At 34.4% G+C, this 24,551-nt stretch overlaps 4 protein-coding genes across 5 annotated transcripts; 3 read left to right on the top strand and 1 right to left on the bottom strand.

The window, feature by feature from the left end:
- Positions 1-3,444: 3,444 nt before the first annotated feature.
- On the bottom strand, positions 3,445-6,436 carry LOC102625439 (GDSL esterase/lipase 5-like). Its single transcript, XM_052434164.1, has 5 exons — positions 5,997-6,436; positions 5,777-5,895; positions 5,213-5,443; positions 4,866-5,127; positions 3,445-4,115 (listed from the first exon to the last, which is right to left on the bottom strand). The coding sequence occupies exons 1-5, from the start codon at positions 6,256-6,258 to the stop codon at positions 3,817-3,819; spliced, it is 1,173 nt and encodes a 390-aa protein (XP_052290124.1). The 5' UTR covers positions 6,259-6,436; the 3' UTR covers positions 3,445-3,816.
- Positions 6,437-10,629: 4,193 nt separating this feature from the next.
- LOC102614437 (suppressor of mec-8 and unc-52 protein homolog 2) lies at positions 10,630-15,774 on the top strand. Its single transcript, XM_006474512.4, has 11 exons — positions 10,630-10,817; positions 10,913-11,053; positions 11,151-11,200; positions 11,557-11,671; positions 12,279-12,327; positions 12,443-12,532; positions 13,277-13,345; positions 13,446-13,569; positions 14,059-14,423; positions 14,643-15,026; positions 15,373-15,774. Exons 1-11 carry the CDS (start codon positions 10,771-10,773, stop codon positions 15,646-15,648), a joined length of 1,710 nt encoding a protein of 569 aa, XP_006474575.1. The 5' UTR covers positions 10,630-10,770; the 3' UTR covers positions 15,649-15,774.
- Positions 15,775-16,787: 1,013 nt separating this feature from the next.
- Positions 16,788-20,169, top strand: LOC102613948 (uncharacterized). 2 transcript variants are annotated; one of them, XM_006474510.4, is made up of 5 exons: positions 16,788-16,955; positions 17,417-18,332; positions 18,576-18,776; positions 18,907-19,102; positions 19,762-20,169. In XM_006474510.4, the coding sequence occupies exons 2-5, from the start codon at positions 17,448-17,450 to the stop codon at positions 19,944-19,946; spliced, it is 1,467 nt and encodes a 488-aa protein (XP_006474573.1). In that variant the 5' UTR covers positions 16,788-16,955; positions 17,417-17,447; the 3' UTR covers positions 19,947-20,169. The 2 variants fall into 2 exon arrangements, with proteins under 2 accessions (XP_006474573.1, XP_024953382.1); XM_025097614.2 differs by having other exon boundaries at positions 16,790-16,955; positions 17,396-18,332.
- Positions 20,170-21,112: 943 nt separating this feature from the next.
- On the top strand, positions 21,113-23,253 carry LOC102625153 (E3 ubiquitin-protein ligase RSL1-like). The gene is made up of 3 exons (XM_025097451.2): positions 21,113-21,116; positions 21,803-22,493; positions 23,109-23,253. The coding sequence occupies exons 1-3, from the start codon at positions 21,113-21,115 to the stop codon at positions 23,188-23,190; spliced, it is 777 nt and encodes a 258-aa protein (XP_024953219.2). The 3' UTR covers positions 23,191-23,253.
- Positions 23,254-24,551: the final 1,298 nt, after the last annotated feature.

A 24,551-nucleotide genomic window follows, 5' to 3' on the forward strand; every position in this document is an offset into this window, starting at 1 on the left:
TAGATTTGTCTTGTAATCTGTTAAATTGCTTTGGATCACAATCAAGCACCGTCTCTCTGTCTCAACAACTCATGAATAAAATTAATTTGGTTTGATCATCAGTCTCATACATTGTGGTTAATATCATTTAACTCCTTTCATTATATTTTCTGTCAAATTACAAAAAATACCACTATTTTATCCGATCACTCCAAATTCTTATCTAAATATTTAGGAACAGACACAAAAATATTCGAAGAAAATAGGTATCCTTTATTAAAATGTAACCATTAAGGATTTTTGTTAGCAATTTGTGTTGCTCATAAAAATGAATAATTATTAAAAGAATAAAAATTATTTCAAGTAACGACACCTTAAGTTACGTGTCCATCACAAGCATTGTGAGGGCAGCAGTTCTAGCCCCCCACAAAAGCATTGTGGGGGCTAAATGTTCTTTATATTTAAAAATTATTTTCCCTTGCGAAATGTAAGTGGAGTATAGACATCCTTCTCCTGTGAGGAGTTATTTGTCTGGGCATGTACTTCATAGAATTCATTGTAATAATGTAAGTCCCAATCATGTATATCTGATTGTAAATATCAGTGTAATATCTCTGCCACAATAAGCAGTTGTTGTAAATATCTGTGTAATGCAGTAATCTAATGATTAATTAGTATTCAAAAAAAGTTACGTGTCCATCAAAAGCCGTACGGTGATAGTATAGCCTAAAAAGTTTGCATCATTATTAGGGTAAATTTTACACCAAAAAATTATTTACGAGAAAATACAAAAAAAAAAAAAGAAAACGATAAAATTCTTGTAAGCCTGGTATCTTATTGAGGTACTTTCGGTTGGTAATTTGTTTTAAATCGTTTGCTTATAAAAACAAAAAAAATAATTAAGGACATGTTAATTTAATATTATCTACAAAAGCATTATAATTATAGCATAACCAGCAGAAAGTCTATCGATTATCGCAAATTTTACCCCAATTATCTTAGCGAGAAAACATCACTTTAGAGAATTGAAGCTTTTTTCCTTTCTTTCTTTTGATGCCATTTGTAATTTTTTTTTAAAATCTTTTTTTCTGTTTTTAATGGCGTAAGCTTGTTGCTCGATGGTTATAATTAAATTGATAATAGGTGTAACTACCAGTAGTTTATGATTCAAGCAGGCAACTCATTGGGCAAGGGATATGAGAAGATCCATAAAATTTGATTTGATTTGATTATTACTAGACTTGTTTGAATAATGTAATAGATTGAAGATGGGTAGTGCAGTCATTAAAAACAAAAGCAGGCAGAGAAAGAGGACAGTTGCACCGGGGATTACCAATTTAATACATGGCAGTGACAGATGCATCTGCCCACAAATTCATATTTGCCAATTCACATTCGTCACTTTCCCACTCTCCTATACTTACTGTGATTGTGAGAATTTTTTTTTTTTACATTTTTTTTAAAAGTAATATAAGGTTTATCGTATAGAATTATTCAACTAGAGGTTTTTACTATTTTTAGTACGATCCTTCGATAAAGTTCATTCATATTAAGCAATCAATAGTGTGATAAATTGCTCCAAAACATTTTAATCAATTTGTAAATCCATCATTTTCTTCAATTATGGAAAGAGTTTTAAATTTCAATATTAAAAACTAATTGACGTTATATTTATCACATCTACAATCGCTTTCTTTCTATTATCGCCTCAAATGAATGCAGATACGAACAAATGAAAGTGGTCAATAAGTAGATAATTTAAAATCATGTGTACAAATTTTATTGATCGATTGAGTCTAATTTAATCATATAGTACTAGACAATTTTCCTTCGAGCGAGAGTTTAATTAAGTATGTAACACTTATTTTTCACGATAATTTACTTTATTGATATGGATGTTCAGTTGTGACACGTATCAACAATCTTGTAATATAAAATCAAAAGGAAAAAAATAAAATATTATAACAAAATTATTGTAATAAAAAGATATTAGTGTTTAGTTCTGACTTTTATTTCATATGTGCGGTGTAGAGTTGATATTGTTTAGTTATAAAATCGTATTAAATTTTAGTCGAACAACGTTGGTTTAACTTTGAGTTCACATTTTAAAACACGTGAACACATTTTTTCTTACTTTATGATGCTATTATAATATGGAAATTACCTTGACCTTATTTTTTAGTTAAATTATACGATATTTACATTCAAAACTATATTGAAAATCTTCTTGATGAATTAGAAGATCTTAGATATATTTCCAAATCAAGAACAAATTAGAAGCAATTTCAAATATTTTTTAAAATATTAATCCTCACAATACACAACGGCTCAAACCCCCTACTCATGTGAATTAAAGAGGACATAATTTACCACTAAGTCATCAAATTGTGAATCACGCTTTTGTTTACAATTAACTGCATGTTAGGTACCAAATTATTGTATCTGCCTTGCTTAAATTATTAGAGAGAGGGTGGGGGCGGGGATGGGCCAGAGCTGAAAACAAGTGTGACCTGTCGCTTCAGGGAGTTTAAGTATGTGCCATCGAGATTACCAGAAGCCGTGGCATGTACATTTTGTTCCGTTATTAAAATATACATATATTAATTAATTTAATTAAGTGTATCGCAAGTTTGGTTCTTTTACCTTTACGAAAATTTCATCATCCGGCACGTGGGAATTATTGGGTCAACGAATTGACCACATGATGTTCCTCGCTGATTCATGGAAATTCCCCCGCTTTTAAGAAATATGACGAAGACGTTCTCATAACAATCATCATAATATTTTGTATTCATGGTATTAAACATTTTAAAATAAGTTATTAGTCATATAATGTTAGGTAAGGTTATTCGAAGTTTTTAATTTAAAATTTTGATATAAATCTCCAACTATTGATTTTAAATAATTTAATAGTAGATTTTGAAAGTTAAATAATATTTAATAATGGTTATTCAATAATAATAATTTATTTAATATTAAATCGCTTGAAATCAATGACTCGAAATTTAAGTAAAAAGATTTATGTTTAAAATAGTCCCATCCTATAATATTATATCATAATTACAATAAATAGTTAAATAAATTTGTACAATAAATTTATTTTAGACTTTTTAAATTATCTCTATAGACGCATATCTTTAATAAAAGGAATACCCCCCCACCCCTTTTCCCCCCCCCCCCCCCCCAAAAAAAAAAAAATTCAAGTTTTTATTATAACCTTGAGATTTTCATTGTTAACTTCTAACTTTTCTCATAATGTACAAAATATATCATAAGCATTAAATAACAAAAAAAAAAATCGAGTATAGTAAGCAACTTGAGGTTTTTAACCGATAGTAGTGATCAATAGACCACGCAACAATTGTGTACCACAACTTTTCTTTTTTCTTTGGCTTAGTAGTGTAACGGGTAAAAGACAAAATCCAAAAAAGGAAAAGGGACTTTTGAAGTTATAGAACACGAGTTGCATATGGGTGCGTATCGAAGAACACTACGTAATAGGACAGCTACTGCCATTGACTGCGGCTTCTGTCCAGCTTAAGACAGCTATATATAAATTGACTTCACCGAGCATCTTAAAGCGGCAATGGGAACGTTCAGTAATTGGAATGAAATTGAATGACTACGTATACGTTAAATTCTTTGACCTCTTGGACCAAATTTGATGGTAAGAGAACAAAAATCTTATTGCAAACTTATCTGCCCCTTTTGGTCCAAAGTGAGGCAAAACGGAAAGAGTCAACTTCAAAGCATACATTCGTGTTAAGAGGCATTGTCGCATACAACGGTTACCGTAACATTTTCCTTTATGCTTCTTAATTATTATTATTATTATTATTACTGGAAATGGTTTCCGTCGGGGCCATCGACTATATCAGCAATTTTGGTTAGTCTACTTTCTCTGTTGAGGAAGAGATCTTCTACGTTGTATGGGCCCACAGATGAAGGGGGTCCGTTCCATAATGCCTTCGCGAACTGCTCGTGGATTCTTTCAGTTGGGTGAAAAGCATCCCACCAAACATGATCATCAGCTTTTTCACACAACTCGTACTCTGTGATGTTCTTGGTACCGCCGCAGGTGAATATTCCCCTATAAGGTCCGTATCCGCAACAAGCATTCGCTCCATCCTTGAATCCTGATCAAACGATGCATCGTTAGATACCACATTGCCAAAGAAATCGAAGTCAAACAAAGCCTGCAATATTTTTTTATTATCTCATGACGTTACAAATTCAATATCTGGAATGAGAAAGAGATTGAATTGTCGTTAAGTTAAAAAAATTATCTAAATCTGCATACATCAACTCTTTTGGTGGCACAACTTAATGAGTAAATTATTGGCTGATTTTACTTTTAAATGAAGAAGACCTTATTCCGTCGATACATGCGAGGACTCTAAATCTAGAAAGAAAATAATAATAATTTACTATCCATTTTCAACTTATCTAAAATTGGATTTAATTATTTGAATCCTAATTTAAGTTGGAATCCAATCAAATTCAAAATTGACAAACCAATCAACCAATTTGGATCAAATTGAGTTTCTACAAAAATCATGGAATCCAAATTTAATATGCCTATCATTTTCTCGGAAAACCAATTAATACACAATTAACCTAACACTCCAGGTGTTAGTCTAATATAATAATTACAATAATGGTAACAACAATAATGAAGATGACAATTGACAACGACTATAAGAAGAAGTCAACAATCCATGTGATCCTTATCACAATAAAACAATTAATGAACATGAGTTTTCTATAGTCATAGTGAAATATCGATTTCGTTATATATGATAAACCAATTATTCTGAATTTAAAAACAGTAATTATGTTAAGGGGGGAGGGGGGGGGGGGGGGGGGGGGGGAAACAGCATACGTACCGTACATGGCAGGATGAGTTATTCTATCATCAAGCCAGCTGTAAAAATTGGAGTTGCAATACTTGAAGCCTTTTAGAATATGTTCAAGGCCCGTGAGGACGGCTGTTAAAGCATTATTATGTGCGAGTGCTAGTGCAGAAGCTGCTTCAAAACAGCCACCTTCATTGGCTTTGTCAGGGTTCAAAGCTCTAAGTGCTGGCAAGCAACCCAACGGAGATAAGCTGAGAAAAGCAAATTTTCTGCCTCCTTTTTCATACAAAACCTGATCGAGAAAATAGCTTAGCAATCAAGCATTTAAGTACAAATTAAGCCATGCAATAACTTAATAACTGTGAGTTTTAGCTTACTTGAATTGCTTGTGTCAAGTTGCCAATGACCATTCCCACATATGTTTCCGGGTTATAATCTTCTTGCATTTTAGGGTTACCTAAATAGCCACCCATATAATCATTGCTTCCAATACTAATGAAATAAACTGCTTCTGATATAAGTTCACTTGCTTTTGCTTCTCCCAACTTTTCAACCAAGGACTTTTGCACCACTTCAAAATTCTCTAATTGTCTTGGAAGGTCAATCACCTGGTAAAAGAATTAAGAATTAAGAAATTAAAGCTCAAAAGGTTTGTGTAGATCATGATTAAGGCTCCGTTTGCTAATGTGATTGACAAGCCACAACCGATGTTAAACGAAAGCTCTTATTGTTCAAGTAAAGTGATGCTATTTATATGGAACAATGACTGCAAGATTCTGCTACTGAACTTTGTAATGTTATGTGCACTTGTGTAGTCGACAGTCGTAGAAAATAATCAGCTCTTTCAAAAATTGCGAGCGAAACACTCTGCCAACACAACAGCCAAAAAGCTAAAACAGAGGGACCCGATGATTAAGATCATTAGTTGACGGTTTTCTTACCAACCCCTGATGGGTTTCAGGAAGCACACCAGCTCCACCTGAAGCAAAGTTAACACCATTGCTGCAATCAGCAGCTGGGTCTGAAAATGGTGGAATCAATGGCAACTTTGCATATTCAGCTGTACATATTCATATATACACAAATCATGAAGTTAATTAATAAGTTACTAGATAACTTATTCAAATGAAGTATTTGAAAGATCTATATATAAACTTGTACCAATAAAATCAACGATCACGCGGCCGTCGGAGAATCGTCCTGTTGGTTTGTCAAAGAATCCATTCTGTCCATAGGGCTTGTAATTCGCTTGGTTTTCTGAAGTTGTTTTTATGTAATTATTGTTTCCTGGATCAACTGTGGAGTCTCCAAAAATGAACAAGGCAGCATTTGATGAGCTTCCTGAAGCACTGAGACTTAGTAACAGTGACAGGATTACACAAACAGGGGAGGATTCTGATGAGTGGAAAATTAGCCTTGCCATTGGGAGCAAAAAAAATGCAGCTTCCGAACTAAGATTTGCTAGTGCTTAATTATATCATGTTCAGGCTAGGCGATTCTTCCATAGTAGTGTTGTGATATCCTCGCGCATATTCTGTGAATCTATCGGTGCTACTTCGTTTATCTCCGCATATAGAGCATTGTATTTTTCACCATCCTATTTGTCCTTGTATGACATCGATCTAACTTCTAAGAATTATCTGTTTAATTTAAGATTGTTAAAGCTCATGCAGTCTGTCGACCGTGTCGTGTTTGTCTTGTATCACTTTCTTATCGTATTAAATTTAGGTAAATCTAAACACAAATTATTTAATAATCGTGTCAAAATATTGAAACCTTAACCAATACATAAAATAAATAGGTTACCCAACAACATGCTTAATATGTATATATTTAACAAAATTCACACACACACACAAACATATATAAATGTTCTGATCCGGAACTTTGATACGATCATTTAATAGTCATGTCACAATATTGAAAACCTAACCTGACATTGAAAATAAATAAGTTATCTAAGTGCGGAAAATTTTAAAAAAATCGTGAAGTTTAAGAGGCTTAAAATTTTTAAAGTGCACATAAACTATGTGCTTTAAAGTCTTGGACCGAATCGGGACATTTCTCAAGTGTGGGCGCTTTCATTTTTTTTTAATACAGAGACGCTCTTAAGCCGTGGGATTTAATAAACTTATTTTTTTAATAAACTATGAAGTCGTGTGGTTTAATATCATTAAAAAATAACTCTCTTAAACTACATGACTTAAAAACTTGTCCGCATGAAAAAAATAAAATAAAGGCGTCCACACTAGTAAAAAATACACACACACACACACACAACATATTTTATTGATATTATAAAACATACATATCTACCAAAATATCATACAATTAAATTATTGAAGTTTTAATTATATATATGCAAATAATATTATATATCGATATTATTAAATATTCATGTCTATCGATATTATTTAATATTCACGTCTATCGATATTTTACACATTTACATTATTGAGGTTCTAAATCTATATAAAATTTTATAAATGAAGCAATACATGTTAATTCTTCCAAAAAAATAAAAAATAAAAAGAGAAAAGTATAACCTATATTTAAGTTTTTATAATAAAAACCTACAAATTAGTTGAAAAAAGAAAAATAATGATGTCATTGGTCGGATACATGGATAAAAAACTTTAACCCTAATCCGATATGAAAAAAAAAAATCACATCAACCCCAGCACAACTCATTTAATAATTGTGTCAAATTTGATTATCCATATCTATTTTTTCGTATCATACTCGTGTCAGGTAATTGGATCGTGTTAAATTTTGCTAACTATAGTCCTAGGCAACAAACTAGATAGTTATAGTGCATATATTAAATTCAAACTCATCATGTATGCCTAAAAAAATATATGATATTTTGGCCTTGTTTAGTATTAAGATGTTGTAATTTTTAAGTTATAAATGTTGAAAAAAAATGTAATTGCAAAATAAAAGTTAATAATATGTAGTAAATATAATTTTTAAATAATAATTTTGACAAAATTAGTAAAAATATAAAAGATTTTTTATCATACAAGTATAAAATCAAATCAACTTATCTTCCAATCTAAAATAAGTAATGTTTAGTAAATATTTTAGTATTGTAATTTTTAAATTACAATTGTCCAATCTCAATCTCAAATGTGACCTTATGCTCACAATTCATAAATAACCATTATAAGTCATAAAAAGAAAAAAAATTGTAATAAATTTTAAAAATTTATAATCAATAGCATTTGAGTTTCTTGAATTTAAAGTAGGGGTAACAATTACTCTTACCAGAAAAATAGCTGGTAATAAACATTAAACTATTATTCCATCAATGCATTTTTAGTGACTGAGTTTATTTTGAGTTATTCATAGGAATAAGACTTTCTATGAAATTTATTCGACTCTAATTGTACAGATGTAATAGTCAATGCATATGTATTATTATTTTTTAAAAAATCGATAATTAACGATTACTAATTAAGCTATCCATTTATTTTTGCGATTTGGAAAAAAATATGAATAACTAAGGGCCCGTTTGGTATTGTTTTTGAATTTGTATTTTTTGAAAATAAAAATGAGAATGAAAATGATGTTTTGCAGTGCTGTATTTTAAATTTAAATATGCGTCTGGTATCATTTTCTGTATCCTGTATTTTAAAACTGAAAACAGTAATATGCGTTTGGTAGACACATTTAAGAGGATAAAAACAGTGAATATGTGTTTGGTAATATCATTTTCAAAAACAGTTTTTATTAAATATTTAAGTGATATTTATGAATAAAAAGTAATTGTTTAACTAATACATACACAACCATTCCACAAATAGTTTAAACAAAATAATTATAAAAAATTACACGATAATAAAATTTGAGTATAAGAATTAATTAAAAAATGTCTATATTGTCATTATTTTTACACTAATTAAGATATTATAACACATGATTTAAACATAATAATTATAAAAAATTACATGATGGACATCATGCATTACATGTATACTCATGCTATATTGCAATTCTATTTCCTATACCATTCATCTCTGCAATTCAGATTTCATATCAAATCATTCATTGAAAAGAATTAAAATACAACAATATGTAATTTACAATATTCACATTTAATCAATGGCGAATACAACAACAAGTTATTTACAAATCCAGAGCTTGGGACCATGCCCTTAGTATTGCTTGCTGCGATGGAAGGCCCTGCCTCAGTCTCACTTGCCATTGTGACTTCGTTTGGGTTTCAGGTGCTTTGTCGAATGCAATAACTACCTATGAAGTGAGGGTGGTTGGTAGACATTAGCCATCAAGTAAAAAGTGCTTGTTTAGCAAAGAAGATGCAAAAGCACAACAGTTCCAAACATAACATAAAGCCAACACAAAACCAAATTGTCCAAAACACAGAGCTGAAAATAATATATGGTATATGTATACATAGGTGCCCAGTGTATTTCATATCCAATCACAACCATTTTGCAGTAATTTCAACTAAGTATCTGCCATTTGAATTAATCAAGCCTATTTGACAGAAGTCATTCTTTCTATCCCCAGACAACTCTATTTCAACCTTCAACTATTAATTGCTTCTTAGTATGGTATAATAAAACAAACGAATCATATGAGCTAGCAAACAAATACCAGTTTATTTGAGGATGGCTTCACTAATATTGCAGGCAAAACATTTCCAGCTATTCCAATTGTAAGACACAAACAGGAAAGCAAAAACCAAATCCCATAACTAGAAGTATAAAAAATCTTGCCAAAATATTTACTAAACCCACGACTGTAACTTGCTTTCTCATAACTCAGCAACAAAGATACCACCACCAAATCCCACATCCATTATAAGAGACAGAACCAAAGCAAAAATGAAACATTTCTTCTTCATGGACGACATTGCCATTTCCACTCTCATTATTTCTCTTAAACTACTTTTCTTTTCTTGTTCCTTAAAAGCAGAGACAAGTAAAGCTTGGAAATATAAGAATAATGAAATCACATGCACAAAATAAATAATAATTACTCAAAATTTACCCAAATAGAAGAATAATACCAGTGAGCCAATGTCGATTCTCAACATATATGCTCCGATCTCTTTATAGGAGCAACTTGAGAGAGAGAGAGAGCAGCAGTGGCACCAGCACCAGTCGACGAGACAGAGCAGAGATGCAGCAGCACCACCACCACCATCCGAGACGGAGCATAGACGCATCAGTAGCAGCATCACCAGCTATTCGTCAAGAGAGACACAACAGCAGCAGCAGCACCAGTCGATCCTTAAAAGAGAAGCCGTAGCAGCAGCACCACCACCAATCGAGAGAAGCTGGGACACGACAGCAGTCGATTCTGGTTGAAGAACCGTGATGGAGAGGGAGACAGCTGTGACGAATCGTGGTTGAAGAACTCTGACAGAGAGAGAGATGTGAATTTCTATCGGGATAAGGAGATTAGACTTGGGTTTTGTTTTGCAATTTCTTTTGTGATATAATTTGTGATTCAACTGAGAACGTGTTAAACACGTTCTCAGTTTTATAACAATAAAAAAGAATATGAATTATTTGTTTTATAATTCATTTTTGGATCCAGCCCACCAAACAAGAATTACATCTGTATCCTCAAAACGAAAATGAAAACAGGACCCTGAAAATGATACCAAACGGGCCCTAAAAAAACCCGAAAACAAAACGGTATCCTTCAATGGCAGAGAAGAGACAGGAAACTGATGTCATCCCTTATTCTCTCATGTAACCACACGTGGAGGTGGGGCAATTGCTTGGATTACCTCATAAGCATAAGCATAACCATGTCACAGAAATTAACCGTAAAAGGCCAGGGGCATTTATGTAATTCGATATTCGCTCCAAAATCCTCTCTGCTCAAACTGTAACTACCCTTTTCCAATACTCTAAACCCTAACCTAAATATCGTTAACAAAATTGAATAATTTTCTCCAATGACTTCTGGAAAGAAATACTACAAGGAAAAAATCGCTCGACGAAAGTAATAATTTCCGAAATTTTCAATTTTTTTAAACTGATGCAACAATTTTATTTTTTATTTTTGTTTTTTTAATGGAAGCTGCAAAATTTGTACAGAGATGAGAAACCCGAGGAACCGGAGCAGCCGAAATATCGGGACCGAGCTAAGGAGCGAAGAGAGGATCAGAACCCAGATTATGAACCTACAGAATTGGGCTCATTTCACGCCGTCGCTCCTCCTGGCAACGTTGATCTCCGGTACCTCAAATTATTGTCCTTTTTATGTAGTGAATTTAACGGTGGATTTGTATTTTTTTTTTTAATGCTCTTATGATTGTTGGATTAATCTTTGCAGGTTGGCTGATGCACAAAAGCTTTCCATCGAGAAGAGCAAGTACCTTGGAGGTTTGTGTTTCAATAATTGTTATCTTTAGATATCAGATTTGTGTATGTACGATACGATATAGCATATGTACATCGGTTTTCATCTTTAGGTTCCATTAGAAACCCAGTTATGTGATTCTGTGGATGGAAAAGCTTATCTTTTGCTGTACCCTCAATTGAATATGCTGTAAGCTCCATCACAATACCATGTCTTGTTATGATGTATAAGAGCTCTGCTAAGATGTTGAGTGATAATTTGTTGATTAATTTTTGGTGAGTGTTAGGGAATGGAGCTGTGTTGGAGCCTCATACACTATTTGTTAAACCATTTATTTATTTATCTATTTTCCTGAAGAAAATTGATGTATGTTGTCCAGGCGACGTGGAGCACACTCATTTGGTCAAGGGGTTGGATTATGCGCTGCTTAACAAAGTGAGAAGTGAGATTGACAAGAAACCTGATGCTGGGGATGATACTGATGGAAAGTCTAGGTAACTGAATTTGATCAACTATCTTTCAATCATATATTTGAGTTTTTGTTTTAATTCACTATCTAATAAGTCTTATATTATGTGCTTCAACTTTGGCATCTGTTGCACAATGGTTGAAGTTCCACCTTTTGGAATCTGGAACTCATTGGTAGGATTAATTTTCATTTTTTGTAGTTACATAGATTAATAATTATTTTGGTATGTTTTATACAATGGAAGCTAATACTTCTGTTGATTTATTGAATCTTTCCCGTCCCCATATGTTAGGTTATAAAGTTGATGTTCATTGTCTTGCACAATCTTCTACTTTATAGCCCCTATTGTGTAATATGTAGCTGCAGAAAAAGCGTATCAAGCATTATACTGATATACAGTATTTTAACAATGGCTGCTTTGAGTTATGAGATTTAGGCTCCAGCTGGGACTGCTGCGCAGAGGCAGCACGCATCAGTACCAAACAAGGCCTTAGTTTATGATAGATTATAGCACCGTTTTTATGTCTGAGATCCAGGGGCACAAAATTTTCTCAAACATAATCATGCTTTTAATTGTGTATTTTCCTCTTTATGATGTGGCTTATTGATATATGATTGTCATTTTTTGACAGAACTTCGAAGGAAGATCAACAATTGTCATTTCGCACTGCAATGGCTAAGGTGCATTATCAGGGATATTATAGCTATGGAAATGTTTTGCTTATCTAGCAAAAGAGTTTTAGTATTTGAGTAGCATATATTTATTTTTTATTTATCTCTTGTTCCCTTTTTTCAGTCGGTGTATCAATGGATAGTCAAGCCTCAAACTGTTATGAAGACAAATGAGATGTTCCTCCCAGGTCGAATGTCATTTATTTTTAACACGGTATGCCTCTTTCTATCTCTTTTATGGTTACTGTGCTTAGGGTAGACCATTAGTTGGGTCCCAATTGACATTGTGGTCTGTTATGGAAGCCCCAAGAGATTGGTTATTAGAGTTGTGAGTTTGATCATTTTGAGCTGAAAAGAATCGGTATAGGCGCTTCCTTGGACGTTGCCCCATTTTCCTATTTTTGAACATCCTTAAGTGTATAATGTTTATAAGAAGTACAAGAAACTTGTATGGATGTTTTGAGCTTCTAGATCGAGTTATTCCTGGTTGAACTGCATTTATCTTGCTTATGAGGCTATTAGCTCTTTGTATTCGTCTAGGTGTGGAGGCATCACTGTTGTAGGATATGTAATGGTGCTATAATTGTTTGGCTTTTATATTTTTGTGTACTATGGAGTCTTCTTGGACCACATGGTGCATGATACAGTCAAACATATATTTGCATGGTTTATCCCGTGGATTTGAGATATTCTTGATTTGTGAAGCTCTGGCTTATTTCAATTGTACCCTTACTGTCCCTTGTATGTATTAATGGGGGAATAGAAAAGGTCATCTAAATTTTCTGATTGTAGTCTCCAGAGAATCCTAATTTACTTTTTAAAAAAAAAATAAATTTAAGCTACAAAAATGCAAGAACTGTAAGGTGACGTAGCAAGGGTGTGCTCATTTTCTTCTGACCGATTGTTGAAGTGTCATGCTAATTTTCTGACTGAACTCTTTTTCTCTTTGCCTTTGTAGGAGGGTGGATACTCTAATGACATACCAACCACCTTGCATAGAAGTAAAGCTGATTGTCCTGTTCCAGATGTATGTTGACCTTTTCTCTGATTCTTTTGGTATCCCTTTAATCTGTCATATTTATACTGCCAAATAGTTTTGCTGATTTTGATTTCTGTTTACTGTACAGGAAATGGTTACTGTCAGCGTTGATGGTTCTGTGCTAGACCGAATTGCAAAAATTATGACATATCTACGCCTTGGATCATCTGGGAAGGTTCTCAAGAAGAAAAAGAAGGAAAGAGACGTGAAAGGTGTGATTCTCTTTGAACTCTCAGTCATAAAGTAGGCAGATAATTTTTCTTTTAAAATGTCCGATTATTATTATCCTTTGAGCGATTTAAGTCCACAATAGAATAGGGTTTATTCTTTTTGACTAAGCTCAAAGACGTCATGTTATAGTCCTCTGCACTCTGTTTCAAATCCTTGTTGAGGAAGAAAACATTTTTTTGCTGCTGTTTTATCAGATTATTCTGTACCTTCTCGCATGGGCACTCTGAGTTGATTTGAATTTTGAATATTTACATCAGCAGCGCATTCTTCATTGCACTTCTGGTGTTGTTTACTTGATGTGATTCTGGCTGCTAGAATTCCTTATTTGGTTATGATGGAGAAAGAAACCAGTCTATATTGGAAGTTTGGGCATGCTATTTTCTGTTCTTTATGATATTGTGCAAACTATCATCTCCAATCTATTTATTTGTGCAATAAATTTATTTGTGTCACTGTTGCCTAATTTTCAGTTACAGGAAAGACTTCAACTGTAGTTAACGAATATGATGAAGAGGATAAGCCATCGAAAGCTAATAGTGGAATACCTAATGGTAAAACTGAAAAAGAGATCCTGCCACCACCTCCGCCACCTCCCAAGAAAAATCATGTTGATTCGAGAGAGAAACAAGGCCCAATTGTTGCTAGATCAGAAGAAGATGATATATTTGTTGGGGCAGGCACTGACTATACAGTTCCTGGTAAAGACATGAACCAAAGCCCTGTTTCTGAGGATATGGAGGAGTCTCCTCGAAATAAGGAAAAGGTTTCCTACTTCTCTGAATCTGTGTATGGTCCAGTCCCTCCTGCCGAGCCTCCTCTGGCCTGGCAAGATACGGTAGGTTGATCCTCATAATCTTTCATCTTTCAAGTTTGCAAGCAAATGAGGCAGAAATTGGGACCTATGTCCTAAGGCCCAAGTGTTTGAAAGTAAATGGAAAAATAAACTTCGGATGATACAATTACACTCTTCAATTTTTGTCTTGTTGTTACTATTTCTGCCTTTGTTGCACTGATGTATTTTTTCTTGTCTTCGTCTATCTGGACTCCGAATCAGAATGGATATGATGCCATGCAAGCACAAGCTTTGGCTGGTGGCTACCAGGGAGAGTGGCAGGACTATCAATATGCTGAGCAATTGGCTTATCCCGAACAATACCTCCAGCCGGATATGCAGACTTATGAGATGCAAGCAGGTTTAAATATGCCACAAGATCCACGCTTCATGACTCAAGAAGAGAAGGACCGGGGCCTGGGATCTGTCTTCAAGCGGGATGATCAGAGGCTTCAACAATTGAGAGAGAAAGATGCCCGAGAAAAGGATCCTAACTTCATCTCTGAGAGTTATTCTGAATGTTACCCGGGTTATCAAGAGTATAACCGTGAAATTGTGGACAGTGATGATGAAGATGACTTGTCTAAAATGGATATGGGTGGAAGGGTAAGTATTCCTTTCTGAAGTAACACAAAGTTTGATTCTCTTCTCATGCACATGCATAAGCAGCATCTGTTTTTCTCTCTCTTTTATTTGAATTAACATGGGAAGTATTCTTAAGCATTAAAGAAGATGCGCAATATGGCCTTCAACCCATAGTAATAAGTAAAGCATAAAGGAGTTAATAAGGCTTGTGTGGAGCTATGCTTTGGTGTGACTAAACAACATTGTTCTTGATCATCTCTTTATAGAATGATTACTAATTTTTTTTTCTTTTTTCGGGTAAAAGAAGTAATCTCTGAGAATAACAGTTGTTCTGTTTCTAATACATTGTCTGAATACTTCTTAACAGGCAAAGGGTCGTCTTCATCGGTGGGACTTTGAAACAGAAGAGGAATGGGCAACATACAATGAGCAGAAGGAAGCTATGCCGAAAGCTGCCTTTCAATTTGGTGTGAAGATGCAAGATGGTCGGAAGACACGGAAACAGAACAAAGATCAGAAGCTAACCAATGAGCTTCACAAGATTAATAAAATTCTAGCAAGAAAGAAAATGGAGAAGGATACTAACGGTGAAGGTGGCCATTATGATGATGATGTACAACCTGGGAAGAAGCCTCGAGTATGAAGATTGGCAGTTTAATTGACACTAATATGTAATTGGGAAAGTATTCTCTGTAAGTTACAAGTTTGCAATGTTTCTTAGTTACAGTGCTGTATGAAAATAATTATTTTTATTCAATTTCCTTTTTAACTGGGCTGTAAAATAGATACTGTGTTATATGGTTATTAGTTTTATTGTTTGGGGTACCCATAAACTAAAAGAATTAAAATGAGAAAGGGAACAACAAAATGCGTAAATTTTAAATAGCATTAGAAAATTTATAGAATTAATCTCCCCACCCCCCCCCTCACAATCTAAAGCACTTTGAAATGTTTTGAAAAATCAATTGGCGGTTTCTTTATTAGCTTTTAAAGATGAAGCTAGGAATAGGAGCCTAGGTTGCTCGTCCCAGAGCATTTTATTTCATAGAACTGTCATTTTTCACCTAAATATGACAAATCTCAAAAGAACTTTCTTGCTTGTTTACTTATAGAGGGGAGCACTTAACACCCTTTTAATTCTTAAAATATCCTCAATTTAATTCATAAAATACAAATTCATATATGAAAATTAATCAGTTTCTTGTAAAATTTTACTTGAAAAAGTATTTTCTTTAAACTTTTTATTAATAAAATAAGTAAAATGTTAAATTATTTTCCTTTTATTATATCGTTTTTATCTCTACAATTCTAAACTCCTATAATTTAAAAAAATCCTAAAATCTTAAATTATTTTCTTTTTATTATATGTTTCTATATTCATAATTATGAAATCTTAAATTTTTTTCAATAAATTTTTTAATTAAAATATAAAATATAAAAATAAATTATAAAAATTTGCTAAAAAACTTATTTAAGTGTTTAATTGAATTCCTATTCAAAATTTAAAAAAAAAAATTCAATTAATGCCTTTGGTCATTCAAATAATTTCAATTGAAAAGGAGTTTTACAAAGACACACTCGTAGTCTCTTACTTTTATTCCAGGCCCAGAGCTTTTCTGGGGTTTATTAAGTCAAACGGCGATAGGAGGACCAAGCCCATGTGGCTATCCACCTAATATTGTGCAATCAAACGGTGAGCCTTTTTAATCACGTCCGAAGGGGTGAAAACAGAATTCATTGGGGTGTTTATAGAAAAACCGAGTAATCATTATCTTAAATTAAATGACTTACGTGCGCCAGAATTGATTCAACAACTATTTTCCCAAGGACTCTTCGTGTTTTTGGCTTCTTCATATCATCATCTTCTTTGTTTTATTCTAGGTGTCATTGAAGTCGCAGATTATTGAAATCAAGAACTCGTATTAGAATCCATAATATACACAGACGAAGGTATGACTTATGAGAATTAATCACTCTCAGATGGCTATTTCTTCTTCTTCCCTTTTTTTCTTTCCCTCTTGTGCGATGCAGTTGTTATCGATAACCCTAGAAGAGAGTAACATTCAGAAACACTAATTAATTAGTTTTTTTTTTTTTTTGGGGGGGGGGGGGGGTGTAATTTTCTGCTTTATCTCCTTATATAATTCGTTTTTTAGCATCTATGGTAATTGCATGATTGGCAGGATACGGATCGCAAAAATTATACCCATTTTCGATTAATTTAATTGGCCCTACTAGTTGCTTGGCCAATTTATTTATTCATTTATTTTCTGCACAGTTGATATTGTTAAAGTTTGTGAACAAACAAGCAAAATTGACATTCTTATCGAAGCGTTATTTTGCTGGCATCATTGAATTAATAAGTTTTTCTCTTTTTTGCTGCTGAGTAGGATACTTATTTGTATTCGCAGTAATCTTGTGTGGCTGGTGATCATTGATTGCATGTCGTGGGCATGTATGGCGACAAATAATGGAAGAGTTTTGTATTCTTCTCTTTCTAAGCTCGAGAAAAAGGAGAATGTTAAAGTGAGTTACGATGATGATTATGGTGATTCTGTTTGGGGGGTGCCAGAAGGCAAAAAACCTTACCCAACAGTCTCAAATTCCACGAAAGAAGATTATATGTATCAGTTTCCACTTGAATCTGATGACGTTATTGATGGCGGATATGATTCAAGTGATGATCAATGTACTGATATTCTAAGAAATAATATGCCTCCAGAGGTAAATCTGAAAAATGTGCTGAGTGGAATATTTGCAATCATAACCGGGCAAAACAAAACTCCAAGCGATTGCATGAATCAGCAAGAGAGCAGTTCCAATGTTTCGTTTTTTGGATCTGGGAAGAATGGCGATACATATTTGCACTCATCGGTTTACATTCCAAGTGCTCCACCACTTCTTGAGCCAGATGGGGTTAGATATATTGCTTACAAAGAGGTGCTCGAAGCTGAACCCCCCGAGTGGCTTCCTGATAGTTCCACTACAGTTTGCATGCAGTGCACTGCTCCTTTTACTGCGCTTACTCGTGGTAGACATCACTGTCGGTTTTGTGGAGGGGTTTTCTGTAGAATTTGTACTAAGGGAAGGTGTCTGTTGCCTGTGAGGTTTAGAGAGCGGAATCCACAAAGGGTGTGTGATGCTTGTTATGATAGACTTGATCCTTTACAAGGTGTTCTTATTAATACAATTAGCAATGCTGTGCAAGCGGCAAAACATGATGTGGTGGATTGGACATGTACAAGGGGATGGCTGAACCTTCCAGTTGGTTTGTCAATGGAATATGAGATATATAAGGCCTCTAATACATTGAGAAGCTACTGCCAGGTGAATTTTGATTTCATCAAAGTTTAATTACTATGAATGTCTTGTTTAGTGCAAAGTTGTTTGAACTTACGATGAGTTTCCCGCTTGGGAGTTTGGTTTTTGCGTTGGAAGTTTCTTTCTTGTTAAAATCTTTGGTGCTTCAGCATACAAAGATAACTACACTTCTCTCAGTATATTATGAGAGCCATGTTTCTGTTTGATGTTGTTATGAAGCATTCTGATAGTATTTGTTGGTATGAACAGGTTGCGGAGTCAAATCCTGAGAGATCAATACCCTTAGCGGTTCTGAACGGGGCCAAGGGTCTGGCAATTCTAACAGTTGCTAAAGCTGGTGTACTAGTTTCTTACAAACTTGGCACTGGTTTGGTTGTTGCTAGAAGGTCAGATGGTTCCTGGTCTGCTCCATCAGCTATATTATCAGTTGGTTTAGGATGGGGCGCTCAGGTAAATTCACATGTGTTTTACTAACTGAAAGAGGTTCCACTATGAGTTATTTATATCAATTTATTTTGTATATTCCTTTGAATATTTTGTTCTGGTAATAAATTTTGTTTCTTGTCTTTTGGTTCTCTAGATTGGGGGGGAGCTCATGGACTTCATAGTTGTGCTCCATGATTCAAAAGCTGTAAAAACGTTTTGCAGTCGATTGCATTTTTCTCTTGGTGCTGGTTGCAGTGCTGCAGCAGGGCCTATTGGGAGAGTGCTGGAAGCAGATCTTCGTGCTGGAGAGAGAGGTTCTGGCATGTGCTATACTTACAGTTGTAGCAAAGGTATTGTTTCCTGAATGGCTTTGGCTACATCTCTTAGGATTCTGCTTTATGAATTACCATAGCCAGTTGCCTTCTCTTTGTGATTGTCTGACATAGTTAAAAATTTCCTCATAAAAATTTGAGATTTCGGGACAGTTCAAATTCATCACTGGAAGAGCAGTCCTTGGGGTATTCTTGAATTTGAGAACAGACCGAGCACTCTGTTCTACATAAAATTTGAAATTTATCTTAAAACCTGCTAGATATTTCTGTATAGTGCTGAAATATGCTTATTTTGGATTACCACTACATGCCTTCATGGTCAATATGTGAACCGCCATTGTGTAAGAACAGCAAGTTATGAAAATTGGATTTGCTTGGCTAGATGCTGGCTTTTAGAATATTACATTTTATGTGAAATACTTGATGTATGACCCATTCTGCTGGGTACTTGTTAGGAATAAAAGAGAGGTAAAATAAGATAGTCTTGTTTTAATCCAAATTATATCTCCTTATCAAAAAAGGTCCAAGTTATATCTCAATGTGTCATGTAAAGTTTAAACAAGGCATGTGGTTGAGATTTCAAATTACTGTAGGTAAGGAGGTAGCTTTCATCTTTATTCCCAGAAGTTAAGTTTTGGGAGATTTAGTAACACCATATATTGCTGCAAAATTATCAGGGGCTTTCGTTGGAGTGTCGCTGGAAGGGAACATTGTTGCGACAAGGATGGATACCAATCTACGGTTTTATGGGGATCCTTATTTGACTACGGCAGACATTCTTCTTGGGACAGTGGACCGGCCAAAGGCGGCTGAACCACTGTATGCTGCGCTTGAAGGACTTTATTCCAGTCTAAGCCACTAGTCCTCATTGCTTTGTGGCATATCTCTGCTGCATGTGAAGCTACATATCCATCACTACCTGGTGAGGCTTTGTATGTAGAGAAACGCTTAATCCTAAAATTTATTTCTCTTCTGCAATATGTAATCATAGAACAAAAATTCATGGGGTGACTCACATTATATTTGTACAAAGGAACAGTTTAAAGGGATGAATTAAAGTTGTACATATTTCTTTCTTCTTTTCATTTTCACTTGATTGCTGTATTGTGTGACAAATTCACAAGTCACTATAATGTACATAAATATTGGAATTTGTAATTGCATGCTAACAATTGTATCATTGATTTTTGTTCAATGGTCCATCATGGCTAGGTCGCCATATGAAGCATTATATTCCTGGCAAGAGAAGTTGTTATCAATCGTTACCCCTCTAATAAAGTCCTCTTGATTTTTGGGTCCTCTATTGGCAGCTAGTTCTTGGGACAGCGTAACGCGAGGCAATTTCCAGTTGTCCTCCCCGTTTCATTAGAAGGTGGAAGAAACAAAAAAAATTCAAAAATAGTATAGTTTTACCCAGTTTCAAAAGTTTCAGTCTAGTAGGAGCATCTACAATTGATTTGCTTCCAATTTCATTTAAGCCTAAATGTCAGCCGGGGTATTAACAATTTGTGGTCTAATAAACATGGATTAATTGATGATGCTCTGTTCTGCTATGATCAGCGACAATAGAAGGGGGGGTGGGGAAGCCCTATGTAAAGTAATGATAGTTAATTAGTCAGTTCATAACTAAAACTTTAAAGAAAAGCTTCGACTGAACACGGTTTCTTTAAAAAGGTAATCTTTATGGGGGGCCCCAATGTTCTATTTTCTGTACATGATGAAATTGAAATCTTGGGTGCTCGCTTGTGTAGTTTTGTTCATTTGGACGGTTTAGATGAGCTGAATAGCTAGGTATTTCTGTCAGTCGATATCAAGCAGTTGGCCAGCATCCCAGATTCTTTGGGAAACCAATAGCTTTCTCCGATGCCTTAAACTTAGAGAGGAAGTCATTAATGTTCTTATGCTGAATCAGAAGAGCATTAATCCAAAAGGAAAAAGTAAAAAGATTGCTCAAATAAATAAAAGTAACAGCATGGCATTATTTATAAACGTTCATTAATAGCCGGTTATACAGGAAATTAAGGCATAATGGGTAACAAGATTGGCACGTTATTGACCAAAAGCAAGCTCAAAAAGCACAGGAAAGAAATGGAGGTAGTGACTTCAAAGGTGACTTAGGTGTAGTTTGTTTTTTTGTCTGAAATCTGAATAGACCTGAATTAGTCTGAATTCTGAATAGGTCTGAATGTCTGAATCTGAATAATATGTTTGTTTTTTTGTCTGAATCTCGAAAAATAAGTATTAAGTTATTTGTTTTATTCAACTTAAAAAGCTGAAAATATGTACTTTTACATTTGTATCCTTATTAAATTTGAATGCCAAATAAATAATATATTAAATACCACAATATTTTAACATTTATAAGTAAAACTATATTCAAGTGAATACATAATTATTTTAGAATTTTAATATATAAAATACCATAAATTTCAAATTTTATCATATATAATATAAGAAGGAAAAAACATGGATATTTTTATGTGGGGTAAATATCTATAGGTGAGTTTTATGATAGACATGAAAAATAAATTATAAAACAGGGATATTTTTGACATTAGTAAGTAATTGACTTAATTCAGATTTCTCTATTAAGTAAAAAGCCAAAAAAATTAGCTTATTTTATTAAGTCAAAATTATCTTAAAAGTCTCATTAAGTTATAAAAACAAACACCTCTAATTAACTTAATTAATTAAGTTAAGGCACTTTAAGTCATTAAGTTAAAAAACAAACGCCACCTTACTCTGAGGTGAATGAAGAGCTTGAAGAAGCTTACTTGACTCCAAAATCACATGAGAGTCAGCTGACAGATGAAGAAACAGTTAATCTTGGAAAAAGGCGGTCTTCAAATGCTGAAACTGATGATGGGACTCCATCTTTTGTTTGTGAAATCTGTGTCGAATCGAGGTCACTTTATGACTCATTCAATGTAAAGGGCTGTTCCCATTTTAACTGTACTTCATGTGTTGTCCGCTACATAGCTTCCAAGCTTGAAGACAACATAACAAATATTTCTTGCCCGCAATTGGGTTGTGAAGCAAGGCTAGAGTTTGAGGACTGCCGTTTGATCCTTCCTGATGATGTGTTTGCCAGATGGGGACTTGCTCTATGTGAGTCTGCACTTGTTGGTCATAAAAAGTTCTACTGTCCGTATAAAGACTGCTCAATCATGTTGATCGATGAAGAAGAAGCTATCAGACAATCAAATTGTCCTCAGTGTAGGAGACTATTCTGCGTGCAGTGTAAGGTTCCTTGGCATTCGGAGTTTGATTGTTCCCAGTTTCAGAAATTGCAGAATCGCGGTGAGGATGACATGGTGGTTTCTTTAGCAAAGAAGAAGAAGTGGAAGAGGTGCCCAAATTGCAATTACTTTGTGGAAAGATCAGCCGGCTGCTTTTATATGAAGTGCAGGTCTGCTTATAATTTTCTGTTCAGACTAATACCTGAATTTGGTTTATAGTATTTTACTTGATGATACCATTGAGGGTCCTAGCAAGCTTGGTCGCAAGTTTATTACACATAAATTTCTGTGTTGTCATCGTAATTTTTTTATGCTTGAAAACTTTTGACTCATATGTTTCACTATATATATAGACACACACATATCTTTTCATCCATTCAACCACCACAATTATATTTATGTCATTTTATTCAAGGTGCTTCTCATTTTGAGAAGCACATGTGGTTTCCAAATAATCATATGTAGTATATCTTTTCTAAAATTTGTATTTGCAACAAAAAGACATTCAGCGATGAATTTGTTAAATCACACGGTTTCTAAACATCACTATGTAATGCATTTAAATTGTACAGTTTTAAAGACAAATAATTTTACGTGTGTGTGTGTCTTGAGGAATTTTTTGACTTAAAAACCCTAGACTTATGTTCTCTGCTGGCAAGTGTCAGTTACTTGTCTTTGGTTTCTGTACTCAAATTCCTGAAAAAATTTAGCTCTGCTTCTACCAAAACTAACCATATTGTGCAGTTGAATTGATTTCTTTGTTCTGCTTCCATAAATCAATGCAGGTGCGGGAATGCGTTCTGCTACGACTGTGGAGCTCGCTTAATTACTACTACTCGGTGCCCCGGTTGTAATCATCAGAATTAACATGAACCAAAGAACCGTTTATATTTTGAAGACATCATTGCATGATGGGTTCTCTTTTTCGTTTCTTGAAACGGATAGTTAGTTTTAGAATTAATAGGTTGTTTGGCAAGTGAGAAAGTGAAAGAAAATTAACAAAGAAACTTTAACTGAATTGATTTATTATTGATTAAAAACTCAAGCTTAACACTGAAAACGTGTTAGCAAGTATTTATAGTTACATTAAGCTGAAAACTAAAAACAGAGCTAATCGTTTGCTGTATTAACAAACTAATCCAACTTCCAATCATAACAAGCCAGCTGGATAATCTGTTACAGCTTTAGCAACTACCCAATCTAGCTCAGCAGCTTCATCTGCAGCTTATACACGTCACCAGCTAAGCTAGTACAGCAGCTTCAGCTATACTCTTAACATCCCCCCTCAAGCTCAGCCTAGTGATGTGAGGGTGAGCTTGTCTCTGAGATAATGAAAAGGATGATAGGCTAAAGCTTTAGTAAGGATATCAGCTGAGTTATGAGAACTAGGAACATAGCTGATCTGAAAGTTTTGATTAGCAACCTTCTCTCGCAAGAAATGAACATCCAGCTCAATGTGTTTAGTTCGAGAGTGGAATTTCGGATTGCTTGCTAAGGCAGCTGCACTTTGGTTATCACACCAAATGACAGGAGTAGAGACTAGAGAAATGCCAATTTCAGTCAACAAGGACTTGAGCCACAAAACTTCAGATGCAGCCATTGCTAGAGCTCGATATTCAGATTCAGTGCTGGACCTGGACACTACTCCTTGTTTCTTAGAACACCAAGAAATCATATTGGGGCCAAAGTAAACACAGTACCCAGCAATTGATTTTCTGTCATCCCTATCAGCTGCCCAGTCTGCATCACTGAAACAGTCGATGTGCAAGGGACCTTGATGAGAATACTGTAACCCCATATGCATTGTACCCTTTAGATATCTAAGAATCCTTTTGCATGCTTGCCAGTGATTAATGGTTGGAGCAACTAGAAATTGGCTGAGTTTATTCACTGAAAATGCTATCTCGGGTCTGGTCAGGGTAGCATACTGGAGAGCTCCAATTGTGCTTCTATACAAAGTGGCATCAGCAAAAAGCTCACTATCAGTTTTAGTAAGTGGAACATTTGCAGCCATTGGAGTGGAACAGGGAGTACAATCTTGCATCTTAACCTTGGTAAGTAAATCAGCAATATACTTTGACTGAGAGAGATGCAGGCCTGTATCAGTTTTGGTGACCTGAATGCCCAGAAAAAAATGCAGTTCTCCAAGGTCTTTTAAAGCAAATGTAGTCTGTAGATTGATAATGACTTGCTGAATTTGTGCAGAGTTTGATCCTGTTACAATAATA

The sequence above is a fragment of the Citrus sinensis genome, chromosome 9 (assembly GCF_022201045.2).
Source record: "Citrus sinensis cultivar Valencia sweet orange chromosome 9, DVS_A1.0, whole genome shotgun sequence".
Taxonomy (NCBI): domain Eukaryota; kingdom Viridiplantae; phylum Streptophyta; class Magnoliopsida; order Sapindales; family Rutaceae; genus Citrus; species Citrus sinensis.